Source organism: Dermacentor albipictus, chromosome 2, assembly GCF_038994185.2.
Source record: "Dermacentor albipictus isolate Rhodes 1998 colony chromosome 2, USDA_Dalb.pri_finalv2, whole genome shotgun sequence".
Classification (NCBI taxonomy): Eukaryota; Metazoa; Arthropoda; class Arachnida; order Ixodida; family Ixodidae; genus Dermacentor; species Dermacentor albipictus.
In genome coordinates, this window is record NC_091822.1 from 162,218,950 (window position 1) to 162,238,634 (window position 19,685).

The following is a 19,685-nucleotide window of genomic DNA, read 5'->3' on the forward strand; positions in this document are numbered from 1 at the left end:
CCGTGACGTCACGACAGAGGAGAAGTGGCTTTGGCTCAACTCTTGCAAGACGGGCTGGGTGGGAATCGAACCAGGGTCTCCGGAGTGTGGGACGGAGACGCTACCACTGAGCCACGAGTACAACGCTTCAAAGCGGTACAAAAGCGCCTCTAGTGAATGCGGTGTTGCCTTAGAAACGCGCTGTTTCTAAGGCGTGCGTCTCTTGCTCAGGCGCACATTTCGTTGCCGCGCCGAACGCTGCTTTGCTCGACGCTCACCGCGTCCAATGCGGGGCGCGTAGTCGCTGCCCTGTAGCCCATTGTCTTACACCCCTTGGCGGGTCGACGGGAACGCTGTCGCGTTCCACTCTTGAAGGCGAAGAAGTAATGCATGAGTTGTTTCTTCGTCTAGCCGAACCAAATATAGCCAAGCAACAGCAGTTCACCAGGCTAAACAGTGGTTCAACAACTAAAATAAAGGCTAGTATGCTTCGCATCCTGGGCTTAACCTTACCTAAGCCACAGCCATTTTTTATATACCGCTTAACTAGTTTGTTAACTAAGATTAATTATACTTTCTTTATGTTCAATTTAGGGCCTAGTGCGGTTCGTGGCGTTGTAGAGGGGTTCAGAAACGACTGATCCAATTTTTTGTGACAAGTACATCCTGCATGGCGATTTTTCTTTTTCGGCGTTTAAAGAAAGCCCGCGAAATATGAAATAAAACCACGTGACCGCGGTCGTGCGCTACCGTATTGCAGCGCCCTCAGCGTATTGCAGGCACATGGCGGCAAACCATGTGACGCTCGTTTCATTCAAGTACGCGGCAAACTTTTCGTTTAATCCCTTGCAGAAGTTACGTGAAACGCCCTGTATGCAAGCGGCCTTTGAGACACAGCTACAGACAGGGCTTTCAATTCACGACAACTCAAGAAGGTTTGGTCAACAAAACTTGTTAGCGGCAGCTCGTTCTACACTCGCAAAAGGCAGGAGCATATGCATTTGTCAGGTTGAACGCCTCTTTTCAAGTTCTGCGCCCGGTCCTGTATGTAAGCTGGACAAGAAAACGGAAAACGAAATTCAAAATGAAAAATGGCGCGCAACGCAGACAATTAAGGACGAAAGAAAGCGCAGGCTGATGTACAGACGAGATAAACAGACGGATGCACAGACGTACACGTGCAGGCAACGAAACAGACGAACGAACAGACGAACGAACAGACGAAGGAACAGACGAACGAACAGACGAACGAACAGAATGGAGGAGCAGACGAATGAACAGGAAGTTCGCTCCGGCTCCACGTGTCTGTACCTCATGGACCTACCTACGCGTGTTTCACTGCATATTTCCTTCAGCTGTTTGGCTGACGTCAACTACGACGTCAGTATGAGCGCACCGCAGCGAGCCACATGCATGCAGTCGGGAGAAGAAGCCCAGCTGCTGCTCCCGCGGCGTCGCGCGCACGCGCTGTAAACACTACCGGAAAACAACGTTTCGCAAGTTCCCGGACACGGCACTCAAAGAGAAACCCGACGCCTTCCTACACGCATGGTCTCCGCAGCCCTGTCAGCAGATTCATAACACACGACTTATCCAGCGACGCTTCGGCAAACACTTAATAGATATTTGAAACCTGGCGTTTTACGTGCCAAAACCACGATTCGGTTATGAGGCGCGCCGAAGTGGGAGACCCCGGATTAATTTTGATCGCCGGGGGATCTTTAACGTGCCCGCAATGCACAGAACACGGGAGTTTCTTTTATTCTTTTTTTATTATTCTTTTTTTTTGCATTTCGCCCCCACAGAAATGCGGGTGCGCCGCGACCGGGATTCGACCCCGCGACCTCGTGCCATAGCCGCTTAGTCACCGGGGCGGGCGCTGCGAAATAAAATCGCGTAAAACAATGTGGGTCCGAGACAGCCGTATGTATACAACGATGCGAGTGGTCGTTACCGGAGGTATCACCGCCTTTTCCTGAAGTTGATTTTTTTAATCACGTCCCAGACCCTGTTCGTACACTCTTTGTCATGAATCCGTACATATTCGCAACGTAATATCGTAATAACGAAGGCCAAAGACCTCTCCCCCCCTTCCTTTCTTTAAATTTTATATGTTCACGAGCATATTTGATCTCTTCGGGACAGCAATGCAACCTGCATGGCGTCAACCCGACTGGTCAAAATCGCACGCAGGAAGCCGAAAATGCAATCCTTATAATGATCACAAATAGCCTAACACACTGTAAAATAATTTACACCCTAAAAAGTGAGAAAGGGTGTAAATGTCTCTATAACTCACACCCTCAGGGTGTGAGTTAGACAGATTTATACCCTTTTCCACAAAAGTTGCAATGTAGCTCTCTATCTCAAACGAAGATTGCATATCATATATATAGACGGGCAATTGCGGAAGCGACTTATTGACTATCTCGTGCCTTCTCCGCTTCTATTTGCCGAATGTTGATATGCTTATATTCAAGTGTTTTCATATACACTCTCCATGTGTTTTTTTCTTTCTTCTCTATAATATATTCACTTTTCTCAGAGAAACAAACTTTTTTGCGAATACTAAATGGACACCATAATAATATATGAACCATTACGGACTCGGGAAAGACGATGTCGACATCTACCTGCATTTATATGGCGGAAAAATGGTTAATTATTAAAGGAAAGCGTAGGCAAGAAGAAGAAGAGAAAAAAGAAACGCAAGAAAACCAAGATCGTGCACATGAGCTAACTACAGATAGCGAAAGGTAGTTAAATTGCAGCATGCGTTTCATACGCCCGTTCACCGTCTGACTATTAATTATGCCGCCGCCATTTCCCGAAGCCCCTGCGGTACTCAATAATTAACTACACTTTCATTCAACGATAATAATAGAAGTGGCAGTAAAAAAAAAAGGGAGACGAACGGGCCAATGGGTTATTTATAATCGAGGAAATACAGATAAGGACTCGGGCTCCGTCGCGGAAGTTGTGCGTTTCTTCATAAACACGGCGAATTACAACAGCACAATTTTGGCACGCGCATGCGAACGCCAATTTCATTCCCATCGCCCCAACCGCTGCCCAAAGGTGCGTGTATAGAAGGAACATCCCGGACCCGCTAACTGCGAAGGCTACTTCGCTATTCATACCTGTCAGGAGACGGAAGAAAAAATGGTAATTATTAGCACGTTGTGGTTAACTTTATTATGAAAATGAGTCGCTCTTTCCGGCTATTGCATCTCTCCGACCAAAGTTAACGACGGACCCGTTTGAACAAAAAAAAAATAATAATAATAATATTTGGGGTTTTACGTGCCAAAACCACTTTCTGATTATGAGGCACGCCGTAGTGGAGGACTCCGGAAATTTTGACCACCTGGGTTTCTTTAACGTGCACCTAAATCTAAGCACACGGGTGTTTTCGCATTTCGCCCCCATCGAAATGCGGCTGCCGTGGCCGGGAACAAAAAAAGAAAGAAGGTGAAGAAGACAGGGACGCAGAAATAATATCTATAAAGAAGCACGCTATAAGAAAGAAACAACGAAAGAATGAAAACGGTCGAAATGTACACCATGTGAGGTTTATCTTGTCTCCTTAACAGTGTTTGGCGTCAATCTTTTGCATACGCTTCTAACACTTCTGCGTTCACCCCCCCCCCCCCCAAAAAAAAGAAAAAAATACCACCGGTCACAGTAGCTCTGACGACTGTGGCGTTGCACTGCTAACCACGAGGTCGAGGGTCCGGCCCAGGCCTCGGCGGCCGCATTTCTAAGCGGGCGGAATGCAAAACAAATGCTCGCGCGTGTATACCGTGCATCGGATGCATGCCGACGCGGTCAAAATTATTCCGGGGTCCCCCCACTACGGCCTGCCCTAGCAATCAGATCGTGGTCTCGGCACCTATAGGCCTCTGAATCTAGTAACCTTTAAAAAGAAGGGGGGCTAAATGCGATTCTTTTTTTTTTTTTTTTCAGCGTACTCCCTGGAGGGTCTATCTGATGAAGCATCGGACTATACACGCACCAACCGAGCTGCTACAACATCAGCGGTGCCTGCGACGTCGACATAAAGACGCGCAAGGGAGAGTGTGTGTGCAACGGTGCGGAACTCGCTCCAGATATCTCCTCCGATGTACCGACACGACCGACCGACCGCCGGCAATTCCACGTGTTGCAAGAAGACAGGAGAACAACGCGAGCGGGCGAATAAAAAAATGCGGGCCGTTTTTCCCAGGAGTGTGCATCCGGGCAGGAGAAGCGCGTTGCACGCGGCGTGGCTTGCATCCCGCTCCGTTAACGACTGTGCAAGCACGTAGATAGATAGCGGCGTACGGGCGCGCTGAGCAAGCGCAAAACGAGGACGACAGGTGTGCGGCGGCGGTATAGCGGGGAGGAGTTATATGCCGAGGGCCGCCAACGGACGGGCAGTGCGACCGCGAGCACAACTTTCCGCGAACCTATAGCTCACCGGCCCAGCGGCGATAGTTCTTTAACTCTTTCCTCTCTGTGACGTCAGCGCGATGCAGTGCAGACCGCCCGAGTTCCCAACAAAGGAGTTATAACTACGGAAAGTCCTGACGCTCGGTTTTACGGCAGCTGCAAAGTATAAAGCGGTTCAGCCACAATACGCATTCGATTACACCCTCGTTAGGGTATACGCGAATTTGCCTCGACTTGATCCTTCAGATTTCAAGAGGAATTGTGGACCTATGAAATTGATCACTTCTTTTCAACAAAACTTATTGCGTTATAACTGCAACAATCCCGCAAAAATGCATTGTCCTCGTGCGCTTAGAACAACGTTTCTTGGAAACTTAGAAAAGATAAAGCGTTACATCTTATCGCACTTGGCCTTCATATGGAACGTCGCAGCGACGGCAACACCGACAGCAAAAATTCGCCGGGAGTGTGCCTGTAACTGCTATCGCAATAATACCAACACTACGAGAACGTCTGAACCCGTAAGCACGAACATTAGGCAAAGCCGGGTGCCACATCCACGATGCCAACCCATAGCTATGCCGGAGTTCAGTCCCGGAGTTCGCGCAAGTATTTTTCTCTTTTCTTCAGGAAACGCAATGCCGTAAACGACACCAGAACGCTTATACCACTTGCACCTCCCTTCCTCAGCGACGATGACTGAAGGACTTCTACGCCAACACCTCGACTCCAACCTCTCGAAGTGTTGACGACGGTTTACGAAGGCTTTTTGAAGTACGCAGGTAGGTGTCCGTCGCTAAACAGATCCGTCCTTGAAAGTTTCCCGCTCGCATTCACCACGAAAAACTTTGTCCTCAATCTACGCGTGGAACGGGAATGCGCCTGCGTGCGACCTTGCAGGGTGAATCGCACGAAGCGTCCTTCGGGGCCTTGCACATCAGAACGAGGAGTATTCCGCTGTTTTAGACCGCTTGACATGTTTGAACCACAGGTGGACACAAGCTTGCGTTGTCGGTTACTGCCCATACTTCTCTGCGGGGTATTCGTTAATTAAAATCAAATATGGAATCGATCGAGGGCATCGCGCGCAAACATCCGCTTTCAAAGCGAAACGCAGCACGGCGACATCGACAGCAAACGAACACCACCCAGCTGCCGCCACTCTTCCCCACTTAGCTTGAGCAGAAAGAAAAGATAACGTCAATCCTTCCGACAAAATCGAACCCCGTCGTCTGCGCGCCAAGAACGAAGATTCCGTTAAAACATAGTTTCGGTTTCAGATTAGAATTGCAGCACATCAGCCACATACGGCCACCGGAGGCACCAACGCCACAGGCGAGCATATAGGACGGAAGACCAGACGACAAACACGACGGGTGGCGCAGCAGACGACAGGCAAAGCAGACGATGCCAAAAGCACCGACGCCGACGAATCGGCCGACTCCCGACCACACACATACCGCGCGCGTCTCCGCTCTAAACCACCGAGCGCGCACGCGCGCGTGATACAACAAACGCCGCCCGCGCGAGCTTCGAATGCTCACGAGCCGCGTCGACGTCGGAGAGCGAAGGAGTGCTCCGCGCGCTCCGTACGAGCGGCCCAAGATGTGAAGCGCGGGCACGTGCTTGCTTGCTGCGCTAGGGGACGACGTCGAAGCGCCGCCGCAGACACGCGCGGTAGAAACCACACGCCAGCTGCTGATGCCGCCGCGGCAGCAATAACACGCGCACAGCGCTCATTAGAGGGCATCGGCATGTATGCAGCGACACGGGGAAAGCACTTCTACGTACACGTGAGCAGGCTGAGCAACGTCGGTTCGTAGCCTCCCGTGGTGACTCCAGTGTGCTGAGACCCGTAACGGTGCTGCTGCTGGTGTTGCTGATGGTGCTGATGGAGGTGGTGGTGTTGTTGTTGTTGCTGCTGCTGCATCATCAGCTGTCTCGCCGGATAGGAAGGAGGCGGCGGAGCGGCGGCGGCACCCCGTGCGCTGCCGTACGGCGGCCTGCCGGCACCGCCGCCCGCGTAGTCCTCCCATGGCGGCAGCCGGTCCAGCGTCCGCCGCTGCGCTGTGCGAACACACCACCACCACAACCGACGTATGACGACGGCCGCGGCAGCAGCGGCGACCACGACAGCACGCGGCGGGGGCCTTCTGCCTCCGGCGCGCCGCCGAAGCCGCCCTCTCTTCGCCGTAGAGCCGCGCCTCCTCGCCCGCTACGCCGGCGACGCCGCCGCGCGCTCGCCCCGCCAGCCGGCCTGACGCCGCGGCCCCGTTTCCGTTTGCTTGTGCATCCTTCCATCGCTTACGGCATCGCCCTCCCCCTTTCCCTCCCATCTCGACGCGGGCTGCAGCCGTTCCTTCTCTCTCTCTCTCGCCAGCCCCATTTTTCATCGCTACCTCGCACACACGACGGTGGTGTGGTACGTGGTGGCAGAATTCCTGTCGCTGGTGGCGCGCGCGAGAGGCGAGATACGAGGAGAGTGTGCGTGTGTACAGAAAAGAGAGAGTGTCGGGGAAGGTCACCCGCCAACGCCGAAGGGGTGATGACGACGACGACGACTATGACAACGATGGACGCCGCCCACGCCCGTTTGATCGAGCGTGCCCCGTTTCATACATCAGCGACCGCGAGCGGCGCATGCCGCGCGGCGGGGTTTAATACCGCGCGAGCAACCCTCGCAGTCGCCATCGGCTATGCCGTTCACGCGCGCACAGAAAACGCCAAAAGCCTCCCTCCCGTCTCGAGAGCCCGTCTCCCTGTTTTCCATGAAGCGAAACAACCGAGCCACCAGCGCCGGTTCTTCGCTGTTTTGTGTATAGCGTGTTTGTGTGTGCGTGCGCGCGTGTGTATGTATACGTACGTGCGTGTCCCGAAAGGCGAGAAAGACGATGATGTGGCAGGAACAGCAGCGGCAGCTGCGGCCGCTGCAGTTGAGCGAGAAACGGACGGAATGCAGTCCGACGAGCACAGAACAACGGCCTTCGACCCCCCCCCCCCCCCCGTTTCTCGAAGAGCCCGCGTGCATATTTGCGCGTGTGTGTGTGTCCGTGCAGGAGGAGCGCGTCTGTTGACGTACGATCCCTCCATTCCGAGTACACGCACGCAATCTCCTCGTCGGAGCCCCAATCTAACCTCGGTCCTCCTCTCAATCTTCGCCGCTCGCCAATATAACCAGCGTATTTCGCTACGCGCGGCGAAACAAGAATCAGCGCATCGAAGGCGCACCTCTCGCTAAACCACACAGGTGGCGCTTATGAGCACCGAGCTTCGTATACATTGTAACGGAATGCCGATACATCCATCCAGCCGGAGACGTAGAAAATGTCCGTGGCACAGAACGGACGCGCTCGAAAGCTGACGGGAACGGTAACTCGTTAGCGGTGAAGATAAGCGGGATGCTACTAAAGCACATGGTTGGAAAAGAAGAAATATTGCGTAGCTCCGACGCACATTTTGGAACCGATCTCCAAACGAAGTTTTACTGAAGCGGTTCATCATCATCATCATCAGCCTGTTTTATGTCCACTGCAGGACGAAGGCCCGTCCCTGCGATCTCAAATTGCCCCTTTACCGCTTAATGAAATGCTATAAATTCACAGGCATTGGTAACCTTACGAGATACTGCAGATACAGCAGGCAAGTAGGTCTCTAAGAGGCTAGGTGACACAAGCTAGGTCCCAAACGCAATACGCCTGAAATATCCCTTCAATATTCAAAATTTACGAAAAGAAGGATACTGGTATGCGTCATGTCTACGAATATATATATATATATATATATATATATATATATATATATATATATATATATATATATATATATATATATATATATATATATATATATATATATATATATATATATAATTTGCAGGACATTCACGAGTGCCTTATCGCATCGGTAATCGACTGCGGAATACACCGTCCGGTATTCATATTTAACACTGAACCCTGCTATAAACCGCGCACGAGCGTGGTGAAATTCTGACGACACGACAGACTAGAAGAACGCGAAGAAAGCTGGACAGGGAGACGTGAGTTACAACACGAATCAGAGTCAATACATGGACGCCATGCAACGGAGCTCCTGGAGCGCGAAAGGTGTGGAGCGTTTGTCACACACGCGTGCGCGCAACCCAAGAGGCTCGATCGACTCCGCAGCGATACGAGCTCGGCAAATTGCTGCTATACTGCCGGTTCTTCGGCAAAGTCATCTGGTTTCGCACGTCGCGTATCGCGAACCGTTCTTCTGTACAGCGAGCGACGAACGAGCTTGCACGTTCATACAGCCATCGTTTCTCTTCCTTCCTTTATTTATTTATTTATTTATTTATTTATTTATTTATTTATTATGCGAAGCATATTACTAGAGCTCAACCCAGCTCCTCAGGCGCGGCGGTGTCGCCTTCAATACCACGTGACACCGTGACGTCACGACAGAGGAGAAACGCGGCTCCAACTCGCGCCGTCGCTCGCGGCGTCGCGGCGGTATATAAGCAGCTGCGCTTGCCTCTGCTAGACACTCACGAGGTGAGATGCCTCCTGGAGACAGAGCTGCTCGTTGGAATGAGAAGCGAAGATTGCGGCGGGCTATAGAGACTGTTCCTAGGTGGCTTTGCTACGGCGCAGCGACTACGCGCCCCGCAACGGACGCGGTGAGCGTCGAGCAACGCAGCGTTCGGCGCGACAACGAAATGTGCGCCTGTGCAAGCGCAGCACGCCTGAGCCGACGCCGACGACACCGGCTTTTCTGCAACACGAGCTCCTTAACGCTGTCGCGTTAAAATAAAGGCTAGTATGCTTCGCATCCTGGGCTTAACCTTAGCTAAGCCACAGCCAGTTTTTTATTTATATTTTGTGTCGTCGCCAAAGACGCAGAAGTGCGCGCCACGCCTCTTCTGCGAGTGACTCGTCTTTACGCTCACATTAGTCTGCAGCAGAAACAAGTTCCGACGCAGTATTAGGCTAGCTGCCAATCAATCTAAATTCTACGTCGTCACCAAGAGCTAGAGCGAGTGCTTCAATGTGGGATCGTCAGCCACCTCCGCGTCTCTTCATAGTTACTTTCTGGTTCAATTTTCCATTGAAGCGAAAATTTTACGTTGAGTACATCCTAACGACAAATTACAGGGCGAAACACGGAATAATTCCCCAGTGGAGTATTAAGCAACAAACTCAAATTCTTTCTTTTTCTTCTTCTTCTTTCATTAACTGCCAACTCGACGTGTTGGAAAGAACACGCGGTTCTTCAGACTTCTCAATTCACGATCAAGATGGAGTGAAATGCGGTCACAGATTATTCGAAGATATTTTTTCTGACGCCCGGGGCAGATTGTATGCAAATGGCAGCAAGCTCCAGAGGCATATTGCAGAGGCCTGTCCTCAAGTGTGGTGCGACACATGGTTGGTCATTTGCGAAATACCATGGCCAATCATAGCACACATTTGCAGCACAACGCCGGCAAATTTTGTAAGTAGTACATCTTGCAAAAAAAGAAAGAAAGAAAGAAACTGCGCAAACTACGCGACACAGTGAAACAGGAACAGCGTTGAAGAGCACTGTCCTGACTTCTCTTTTTTTTTCTTTTTTTTTTGTCGTGTAGTAAGTGGTGTTTGCTATGTGATGTAGAACATATACCAACTAGCCTAGTTTTCAATTCTACTGAACAAAATTTTTAATTTTTAAGAGGATCATGGGGTTTTACGTGCCAATACCACTAGCTGATTATGGGGCCCACCGTAGTGGGGGACTCCGGAAATTTGGACCACCTGGGTTTGTTTAACGTGCATCTAAATCTAAGTACACGGGTGTTCTCGCATTTCGCCCCCATCGAAATACCGCCGCCGTGGCCGGTATTCGATCCCGCGACCTCGTGCTCAGCAGCCCAGCACCACAGCTACTAAACAACCACGGCGGGTAAAATTTTTAAGTAGCATTGCTTACGCTAACATTTCTGAAGACAGTTTCGTTGTTCGATTTTTTTTTCTCTCGACGTCCTTAATTTTCTGCAGTACATGTATTATACGATTCCTACAGCGATCATTGGCTTTGTAAAGGGTAAGCGCAAGAGGATTATTAAAGGCGGCCTTAGGGCAAGAAAAGCTTACCTAGTTTTCAATTGCGAAAGCGTATAATCTACCCGCACGTTTCCCTTCAACGCTATAACGAAACGCGCGGGTTTCGTTTATCTCTTTATAGCGAAAAGCGCACACCCCTATACGCCGCGCAGAATGGGGCCACGGAGGTCGTCGTCCCCCCCTCTCCCCCCCCCTTCCCCCGCATGCGGGGACGTGTGGGCGACCAAAGAACCGCTCGCAACGACAACGACGATGTGCGGCCCGCTTTTTTCTCGTCATGTGTACTCTCTCTCTCTCTCTCTCTCTCTCTCTCTCTCTCTCTCAGAACTGACGTTGTTTACAAACAACAAAATCCGCCCGTGCGCGCACACATGGTGGATATAAACGGCGACGTGGGCGCGCCACCTGGAAAGAAAGAAAGAAAGAAAGAAAGAAAGAAAGAAAGAAAGAAAGAAAGAAAGAAAGAAAGAAAGAAAGAAAGAAAGACGAGCTGGCAAGAGGTGGGACGCCGCTGAGAAATCGCGAACGGACAACAAGTGAGCTGCTCTCCGACGTTGGGAATCTATTTGCAGAAAAAGTTGAGAGGAAGCTTTAGCTAGGGTGCTCCTATCTAAATACTTGTAAAAGGAGAATTCGTTTTTCTCGGCAACCACTGCACCAAATTTGACTAGGTTTGCGGCATTTAAAAGAAAAACTTAAAATCTAGTGACTGTTGGTTTCGAATTTTCGATTGCGGTCGTCAATTTTTTATTAAAAATTGGCAAAAATCGCAAATTTTCAGAAAACGAAACTATCAAGTTTACAACTCTGTAAGTCAGCAACAATAGGCGATATCGCAATTCTGTGAATTGTACTTCATAGCAAATCTAAAGCGGACAAATTTGACATCTTATACATAAATCTCAAAAAATTTATTAATATGTAATTACAACTTTTGCAGAACCCTCGTAAACAACGTAACAAACTCAAGTAAGATGTAAAATGACATATGAAATTTGTCCGCTTTGACTGATCTAATGGATGCCGTTTACAGAACCGCGATATCTCTTCTTGATGCAGAGCTATTAGTTTGTAAAGTTCGTGCTTCTATTTCTTTCAAACTTCTGAAATTTTGCAAATCTCTAACAAAATACAAGCCCTAAATCAAAATTCCGCTTCCAACAGTCACTAGAATTTAACTTTCTCTCTCAAAAGCAACAAATTTCATTAAAATCGGTCCAGGGGTTATCTCAAAAAAACGTTTTTGCGTTTTTACATGTATTTGAATAGGCCGCGTCGGAGTTGGGCCCGAGCTAAAGCTTCCTCTTAACGCACGCCCACACCCGCTTGCAGCGTCCAAACGGTAAAGGAGTTTCAGAACCCACGGTCGGCGGATTTTTATGCGAAGCATATTACGAGGGCTCAACCCAGCTCCTCAGGCGCGGCGGTGACCATGAAATCACGTGACACCGTGACGTCACGACAGAGGAGAAGTGGCTTTGGCTCAACTCTTGCAAGACGGGCTGGGTGGGAATCGAACCAGGGTCTCCGGAGTGTGGGACGGAGACGCTACCACTGAGCCACGAGTACAACGCTTCAAAGCGGTACAAAAGCGCCTCTAGTGAATGCGGTGTTGCCTTAGAAACGCGCTGTTTCTAAGGCGTGCGTCTCTTGCTCAGGCGCACATTTCGTTGCCGCGCCGAACGCTGCTTTGCTCGACGCTCACCGCGTCCAATGCGGGGCGCGTAGTCGCTGCCCTGTAGCCCATTGTCTTACACCCCTTGGCGGGTCGACGGGAACGCTGTCGCGTTCCACTCTTGAAGGCGAAGAAGTAATGCATGAGTTGTTTCTTCGTCTAGCCGAACCAAATATAGCCAAGCAACAGCAGTTCACCAGGCTAAACAGTGGTTCAACAACTAAAATAAAGGCTAGTATGCTTCGCATCCTGGGCTTAACCTTACCTAAGCCACAGCCATTTTTTTTTTCGAACGGCGCGCTATAGGGTTGCGTATCAATCGAAAAACTTCGCGCCAGCTTCGCCGGGTGCGTCTAGATTGGCTCGCGTCGTCCGCTATACATACTGGGTGGCCAAGCTAATAACTCTGTATTAATTAACTGTATTATTAACTGAATTAACGGACTTCGCCTCGACTTCCATGACGTCACGGAAAGGAGTGAACGCAATTGGCTGGCACATCTATACAGATGTCCCAAGATGGACAGAGGTGCATTTGACAATGCACGCATTCCTAGGTTGCGCTTGAGTATACGTCGATTGACTGACTGTTCGGCTGATTGACTGATGAGTCGAACCCGTACAAAATCGCAAGCGCTGTGAGAGACGCCGCAGCGAAAGGTTCCGATAAAAGTTTTATTTTACAAACTGAAATTCCTTAATGCGCAGTTGGCCACAAACGTTTATGGGACGCGGGATTTGCGAAGAAAAGAGTGAAGTTCGTTACGCGAAACCTGATCACGTACTTCGAGTCGAGAAAGTTTCGCTGAGTGCGTCCTGCACCGTGATCCACCAAATTAGAAAAAGCGCCGTTCGCCCCTCCAGCAGAACATAAACTCACATTTTTTCGCGATACCAGCGTCCCGCAAACTTTCGTGGTCAACTTCATACCCAAGGCCCTTCAATACCGTCCTCCATCGGAATGCGGCCGCCGCGATCCGGGAGTCGAACGTGCGACCTCGTGAACTTGCCCCTATAGAACAGTTTCGTAAGACAAGATGCCATCCAGTCGTCACGTATTGTTACCTAAGGCCGGCCGCCGGCAGAGGCAAATAGCACTTACCAACGAGAAGCCTCGTGAATTCAGTCCCCCGGACCTGCGCCTTAATAGGGATTTTCGAATTAGGATTTCGATTAGGATTTTCGATTAGGATTATTAGGGTTTTCGAACCGCCGACTTCACAGAAGAATGCAAAAAGAAGGTGTACAAAAAGAAGCTATACAAAAGAATGGAAAAGGGGGCACATACCTAATAACGCAAGCAAGGCGTGGAGCTTGGATACGCAAAATTTCAGACATTTCGGTACGCTATTTTTGCAACGCCCTATTAGGGAATTTTAGAAACAGGGGGGCCCCAAAGTTAGGCGGCGCGAACCACCCCGAGCGGCTTTGCGGATCCCCAAGAAAGCGAAACTAGTTTGCATGCGTACGAGGGCGAATCGGAAAGTCTTTGTCCCTACATTTTATTAGCCAAGGTAAGGTACACACAGGTGATTACAAATACACTTACTATTCTACGTATACCTTACACTATTTTCCCGCATAGTCCTCACACCGGTTCAGACATTTGTCCGATCGCTGCACTAAATTTGAGATGCACCTGCGATAGAACTCGTCCGCCTGACTGCGGAATCACCGTCGGTCTTAACGGTCCCTTGGCGTACTCACAGCACCACTAGCTCACACTTCTGCAAGCGAGACGCCTTTCCCCATACGTGAGCTGCATTTCCCTGCGGATTTCGATGGGCGTTCCTCCCTTGCTCCATGGAAAACGAATCATAATTCGTTGCTCGTACGCCGTGGACGTGTGAAGCCTAACCGCCACCCTCAACCACTGACAGCAGCGCCGGGCCACGGAGCTACCGGCAGGTATAAAGCCGGGCCAAGAAAGGTCCACCGCTGGGAACGCATATCTTGACTTCGCACTTACAGCCTTAATTTGGCTCAAATAAAAATGAATAGAGGCAAACACTTTCCGATTCTGTTATTGTGGTACTTTTTTTTTCCCCCTTTCAGTTCATTATCGTTACATTCTGTTAGCTTATTTCTGTTGTGTAGCTCTCATGCACACGCTGTATAATTTCTTTTCTATTCTTTTCTTTTTATTGGTGACTACTGCTGTATTGCTATTGTTATTTCGTTCTGTCTGCTGCTGCCGTGTAATGGTTTTCTGGGCCTTCGTCAAGCTGTTCGTACAGCTTTTAGCCCAGGTGACCATCCAGATACTTGCTGGAGAATAAAACATGATTTGATTTGATTCGCCCTCGTATTTTGCGTTCTTTCGTAAGCCCGGTGCTTCGCGACCTCTAACTTGGGTTCCTATTTCAAAAAAAGATCCCTAGTGTAGTCTTAGGTTTCTCTTGCATGTACTAAGCCGCTTGGGCACGACGCTGTTTCTAAAGCTCTCCATCGTTCGTCTACTGCAGCGACAGTTCCTGGTCCATACCACATCGTTGTGGGCACACGTAGACGACATCGCCCGTATACATATATACACGGCAACGGAGGATCACGAAGGTGACGGTTATTAACTTCGAGCGCGTGGCACGCGAGGCACTTGGCCGTACACACACACAGCGCGCGGCGGAGGAATGCATGCGGCACGTATCATGGAGATCCGAATTCCGCATACTGACTGCGATGTGCCCGCCTGCCCGCGCTACTGGAGCGCGCGGGGACGTTGGTGGTCGCGGGGGGCGAGGAGGCGTCGGGGAATGCAGAATCGAGCGATGGCTGCGACGGCTGCTCCTCTCGGTTTCTCGCGTGCCAGACGAGATTTGGAGAGAGAGGGAGAGAGAGATCGCATTGCAGAAAACGAAGTACGCCGCCCCAATCTTTCTTTCTTTCCCCAATCCTCCTGCTCTATTTCTTTATTTTTATTTATTTATCTGGGCGTTAAGCCACCATGGAGGAGAAAACGCGTGCAGTGAAACTACATTTCCGCGCTGTCGTCAGGAGAAGAATGCAATGGTATAGACAACATCCGCGTCGAGTATTGGAAAGCCAACTACGCTGGCATATTCAGACTCGGTGCGCGAAAGTCCAACGTGTATACATATTTTTGCTCGCGCAGAATTTGTAGATATGAGATGGAATCAGTCGACACAAGGCAGTAGTAACTTGGGAAGTCGTATGAGGAGGAGGAGGCCCTTCGTCCTGCAGTGGACACAGAGTAAGCTGATAACGATAGATTGCCTGCTGACCAATCGACAGCCTTCATGGGGTGCAGCCTTACGAAGTTCGACGTAGAGCCAGGAAGAGAGGTGAACCGCGGATTTCCTCTCTCTCTCTCTTTGGTATGTTCAACACTCACTCGTTATAGTTAGCACACGTGACCAGTTTGCCAGTTCCTATACACTTTTTATATAGGCTACAATACTATAAACACGAGCTCCTCTCAGTCCGTCCCCAAGGCCGGCGTGTATTGAAACGCCTAGTGCTATCTCAGCAGCGTAACACGCCCCCCCCCCCCCCCCCCCACGATGAGCCACCGTTGGGAGAGGGGGAGGGGGTATGAGCCAGAAATGTGATCGACCCTGTAAGAACAGAGAGTTGGCATTTCCATCCCCCTCCCACTACGTCCTTTCTCGAGAAACGGACGCGCGGCCACTCCCCGACCTCGCGTAATAAATTTCGGGCTTTCGCACACCGCGAGTCCGCCGCTGCCGGCTCTCGCCAGAAGGGACGCGAATATGCCCCCGGGCCAGACGGCGTCCTACGGCGAACTATGCGTCTCGAGGGGACCCGCATCTACATACTCGGCCGACGGAGTAGTTATACGAGCGTCGTCGTCGACGTCGTCGTCGTCTGCCAGCGCAGCGAGCGTGACTCAGGAACAGAAGAACGCGGACGGACACAAACAGACGAACGAACGGGGCCTACGTTGGCAAACCAGTTCCGCGAGGTCCGGCAGGTCGGCAACGTTGCAGCCGCTCACGAGGAGAGAGAGGGAGGCCGGCGTTCACAGACGTCGTTGCATGCATTCACGCTCTCCTTATTATACGTGCACACACACACACACACACACACACTTCCGCGAGCTCCACCGAGACTCGTCTGCAAGAATAAAACGAACGGCCGGCCCCATATAAGCTTGTCGTCTGCGCGCCGTGAGGTGACCCAGACGAACGGAGTCGACGGCGGAGCGACCGGGGCGACATCACTCGACGCGGCGCACTTTCCGCGACAAGAAAAGGCAATTAGACGCCGGCTAAAAAAAAGCAGGAAAGAAAAAGCAAGAAAGAAAAATCAGGAAGGAGAAGAAGAGTGGAGATATGTGCCTGCGACGGTGTCTGCCTGGCGGGACACTGTGCGAGTGTGCGTTATACCCGTGAAGGCGGAAAACAGAACCGGCAAACAGACGACGACATCGATGCTCCCGATTTTATTTTTGTATTTCTTTTCACTCGCATAAGGGCAGCGGGGGGGGGGGGGGGGGGGGGTCGCCCACGTGCCGAGAGCGCCAACGCTAATGGAAACATGTATGCTGGCTTCTTTTTTCTGCTCAAACAGAGAGGCAGACCCCGCCGTCCGCTCAAATGTCACAAGGAGGTCATATCAACGGCACCTTTCTTTCTTTTTTTTTTTGTATCTGTGGCTATACATTTGTCGATAACATTTCGCTACTTCGTACAAAACGAAAGAAAAAAAATTGGCGACACTCCCTGGGGCCTCTGCGCAGTATGGATAGGTGCCGTGTTACGCCTCTATGGAAGAACATGGCACTACCACGTCCATTTCTTCCAATAAGCAACGTTGACGCCTGTCCTCAGATGTACAACGGCGCACTACAACTTATTTCGAACTGCAAAGGGCAAGAACCGTTATCAAGCCTATAGCGCAGGCCACAACCGAAGACCCGAATAAGACCTCTGCGCACAATGGAGTCCTACCGAGGTTTTAAGAGCACGAGAAGCATTTGGGTAAGTGTTTATTACCGATATGCAGCATGCGGTATGTGGGAACACTAGATATAGCAGTTCGTGTAGAACACGGACGCACGCACACACACCATACACACACAAACACACCGGGGCTCAAACTGTAACAAACACAATCCACGCGCAGTTGCTTAAAACAAGTCTGCTCCACATGAGCCTGCACTGCTTGAATTGAAGCGTTGCTGAACGAGACTGCAGGAGCCTCCTCATCAGACATGTTTTAACGCAGGCACCGCTGTATACCTTTCCCCTGCTGTTTCCGCAAAGACATATGTGCGCAGGCGCATATTTCTCTCTCTCGCTCTCTTCACTAACGTCAGATCCCCTGCAGCCACGTGAGATATGCGCATTTCCGACATGCCTTGGCCGCGACGACGCTCTGTGCCTGCACCTCAATGCATTTTAAGCCCTAGCCGGAATGCATATACAACTGGGAGTACCTCCTTCAATCGGTGTAACTACTCGAAACAGATTTCGGTCGTGCCTATACATCGCGGCGGCAATTATTTCGCAATATATTGACGCGCCGAGGCCGGGCGACGCGACGCCCAAAATACGCCCGACGCGCACGCTCCATGCAGTTTCCCGTCTGACCGGGCTTCGTGAGCGCCCGGAAGACGGGCGACCCCGAAATACGCCTAAAATAAGCTCCGAGCAGTGGCCCACCTGACCACGTTCCTCCGCCAGTCGCGTTAACTGGACGGTACTGAAGCGCGACCAGCGGCGCTGAGACAATGTTGCCTTCAGAGCCGCGGTCGGCTATCGCTGCAAAGAGTTTCCGACGGCGACAGCTGCGCGTCGTACCGACGCTTTCATGCGGGCCTTCCATGTGGTTCGAGCCGTGACTCTAGACGAGACCTTACGCACTCCCCCCCCCCCCATACACCTCCTTCCCCTCATCTCTCGCTTAATAATAGCGCGGATGAGGGACCCACTGAAGTCTATAACTGGACTCGACTCGGCGATCAGAAAACAGAACTTCCTTATGCTTTTTTTTCTTCCTTTCTCATCCCAAATGCTCAGTTCAGCGGACTGCGGTCAGTGAACTATGCGCAGAACGAGACGATAGCTCAGGCCCTGTATTCGGTTTGTAAAACGCTCGTAGATGGACTCCTCCCTCCTCTCTCTCTCTCTCTCTCTCTCTCTCTCTCTCTCTCTCTCTCTATCTATCTACCTATCTACCTATCTATCTATCTATCTATCTATCTATCTATCTATCTATCTATCTATCTATCTATCTATCTATCTATCTATCTATCTATCTATCTATCTATCTATCTATCTATCTATCTATCTATCTATCTATCTATCTATCTATCTATCTATCTTTTCGCTGAACAAAGGTCCCAGCGGTCTGATCTCAGAAAAAGAATGGTGGCAAGCGCCAGTGCGCGATACATAATTTACGATAATTCTTGTTACAACGAATCAGGCTCCTCGTTAATAAAAAAAGAAGGCTCTTATACCCTAGAATTGCTCGTAATAACCAACTCTAGCCAATCCGTATCTTAGACATAATTTAGCAAAGGCGAGCAGCAAAAGGCAAAGAGCACTCACGAACGAGAAGCTTGGCGAATACCGGATTTGGGTGCGTACGTCATCACGTCGCAGAACACAGTGGCTCGCTGCGTTCCTGCAATCGGAGCGACTGCACACCGTCATCATAGATTGATTCATTGATTGATTGATTGATTGATTGATTGATTGATTGATTGATTGATTGATTGATTTTACTGCCAGACACGGACAAACAGCGCTAAGACTATGATTGCGAGTCACCAATGTGGCATGGACTGTCGATGAAACATGGCTGTATAAGGACATAAATAAATGTCGGCTGCAAACAGGCTAAAACATGTATGTATTACAAGTAAGATCCTTCATGCGATGATGTATTCATGGTCAAGAGAACATTCCACAAAGTGATGGAGGATTTAAAAGCCAGAAGTCGCTACCATTCTCGATTCATTTTAAACAGTAATACTGGCTCGCCAGGGCCCGGGGCCTTTGAACGCAAGAGCCTGGAGTCAACGTAGGCAATGATCAAGATGTTCGTTTGCACCTCCTTTAAAACGGGGCGGGGAACAATAGTCACATGGATTGCTTGACCTAAACAGCTTTTACTACATGGTATATCGTCATCTGGCCTTCTGACTCCCTGAACCCGATCTTGGATTTCGGATTTAAAAACCTCTGTCACTATACTGTAAGCTACACCATGCACTACCTACATTTGCAATGATTACGGTCGCATCATCTTCTTCCTCGTTTTTTTTTTTCTTCCGCCAATACTTTAGATTAATGTCTCGTACTTGCCTGGACTGCTGACTAATTATTCCTTCCGTCTTCAAATGCCAATGTTCCTGGAACGTCGACATTCCCAACAGGTCTCGCTGAGTAAATATCATTGGCATTCCATTACGATGTACCGAGTTGCTTACGAGCTTTTATTTCTTTCTTTTTTTTCATTAAGCAGACACGCGCCTCATCCTGCGACGCACATTTGCTCCGCTATGTTTTTGCCCTCAGACCGCCAGCGTT

At 50.1% G+C, this 19,685-nt stretch overlaps 1 protein-coding gene across 4 annotated transcripts in view; it reads right to left on the minus strand.

Annotated features, from left to right (window-relative positions):
• Positions 1-19,685, minus strand: part of LOC139056221 (mediator of RNA polymerase II transcription subunit 15-like) — a 142,445-nt gene that overhangs the window by 69,560 nt on the left and 53,200 nt on the right. Inside the window, exon 1 of one of the 4 annotated variants that reach the window (XM_070534258.1) lies at positions 6,202-6,678. The exons of the other annotated variants lie outside the window; for them this stretch is intronic. Within the exon in view, the coding sequence (XP_070390359.1) occupies positions 6,202-6,343 (142 nt within the window). The 5' untranslated portion in view covers positions 6,344-6,678. Of the gene's footprint in view, positions 1-6,201; positions 6,679-19,685 lie in introns of those variants that run through there. 4 annotated transcript variants of the gene reach the window in all.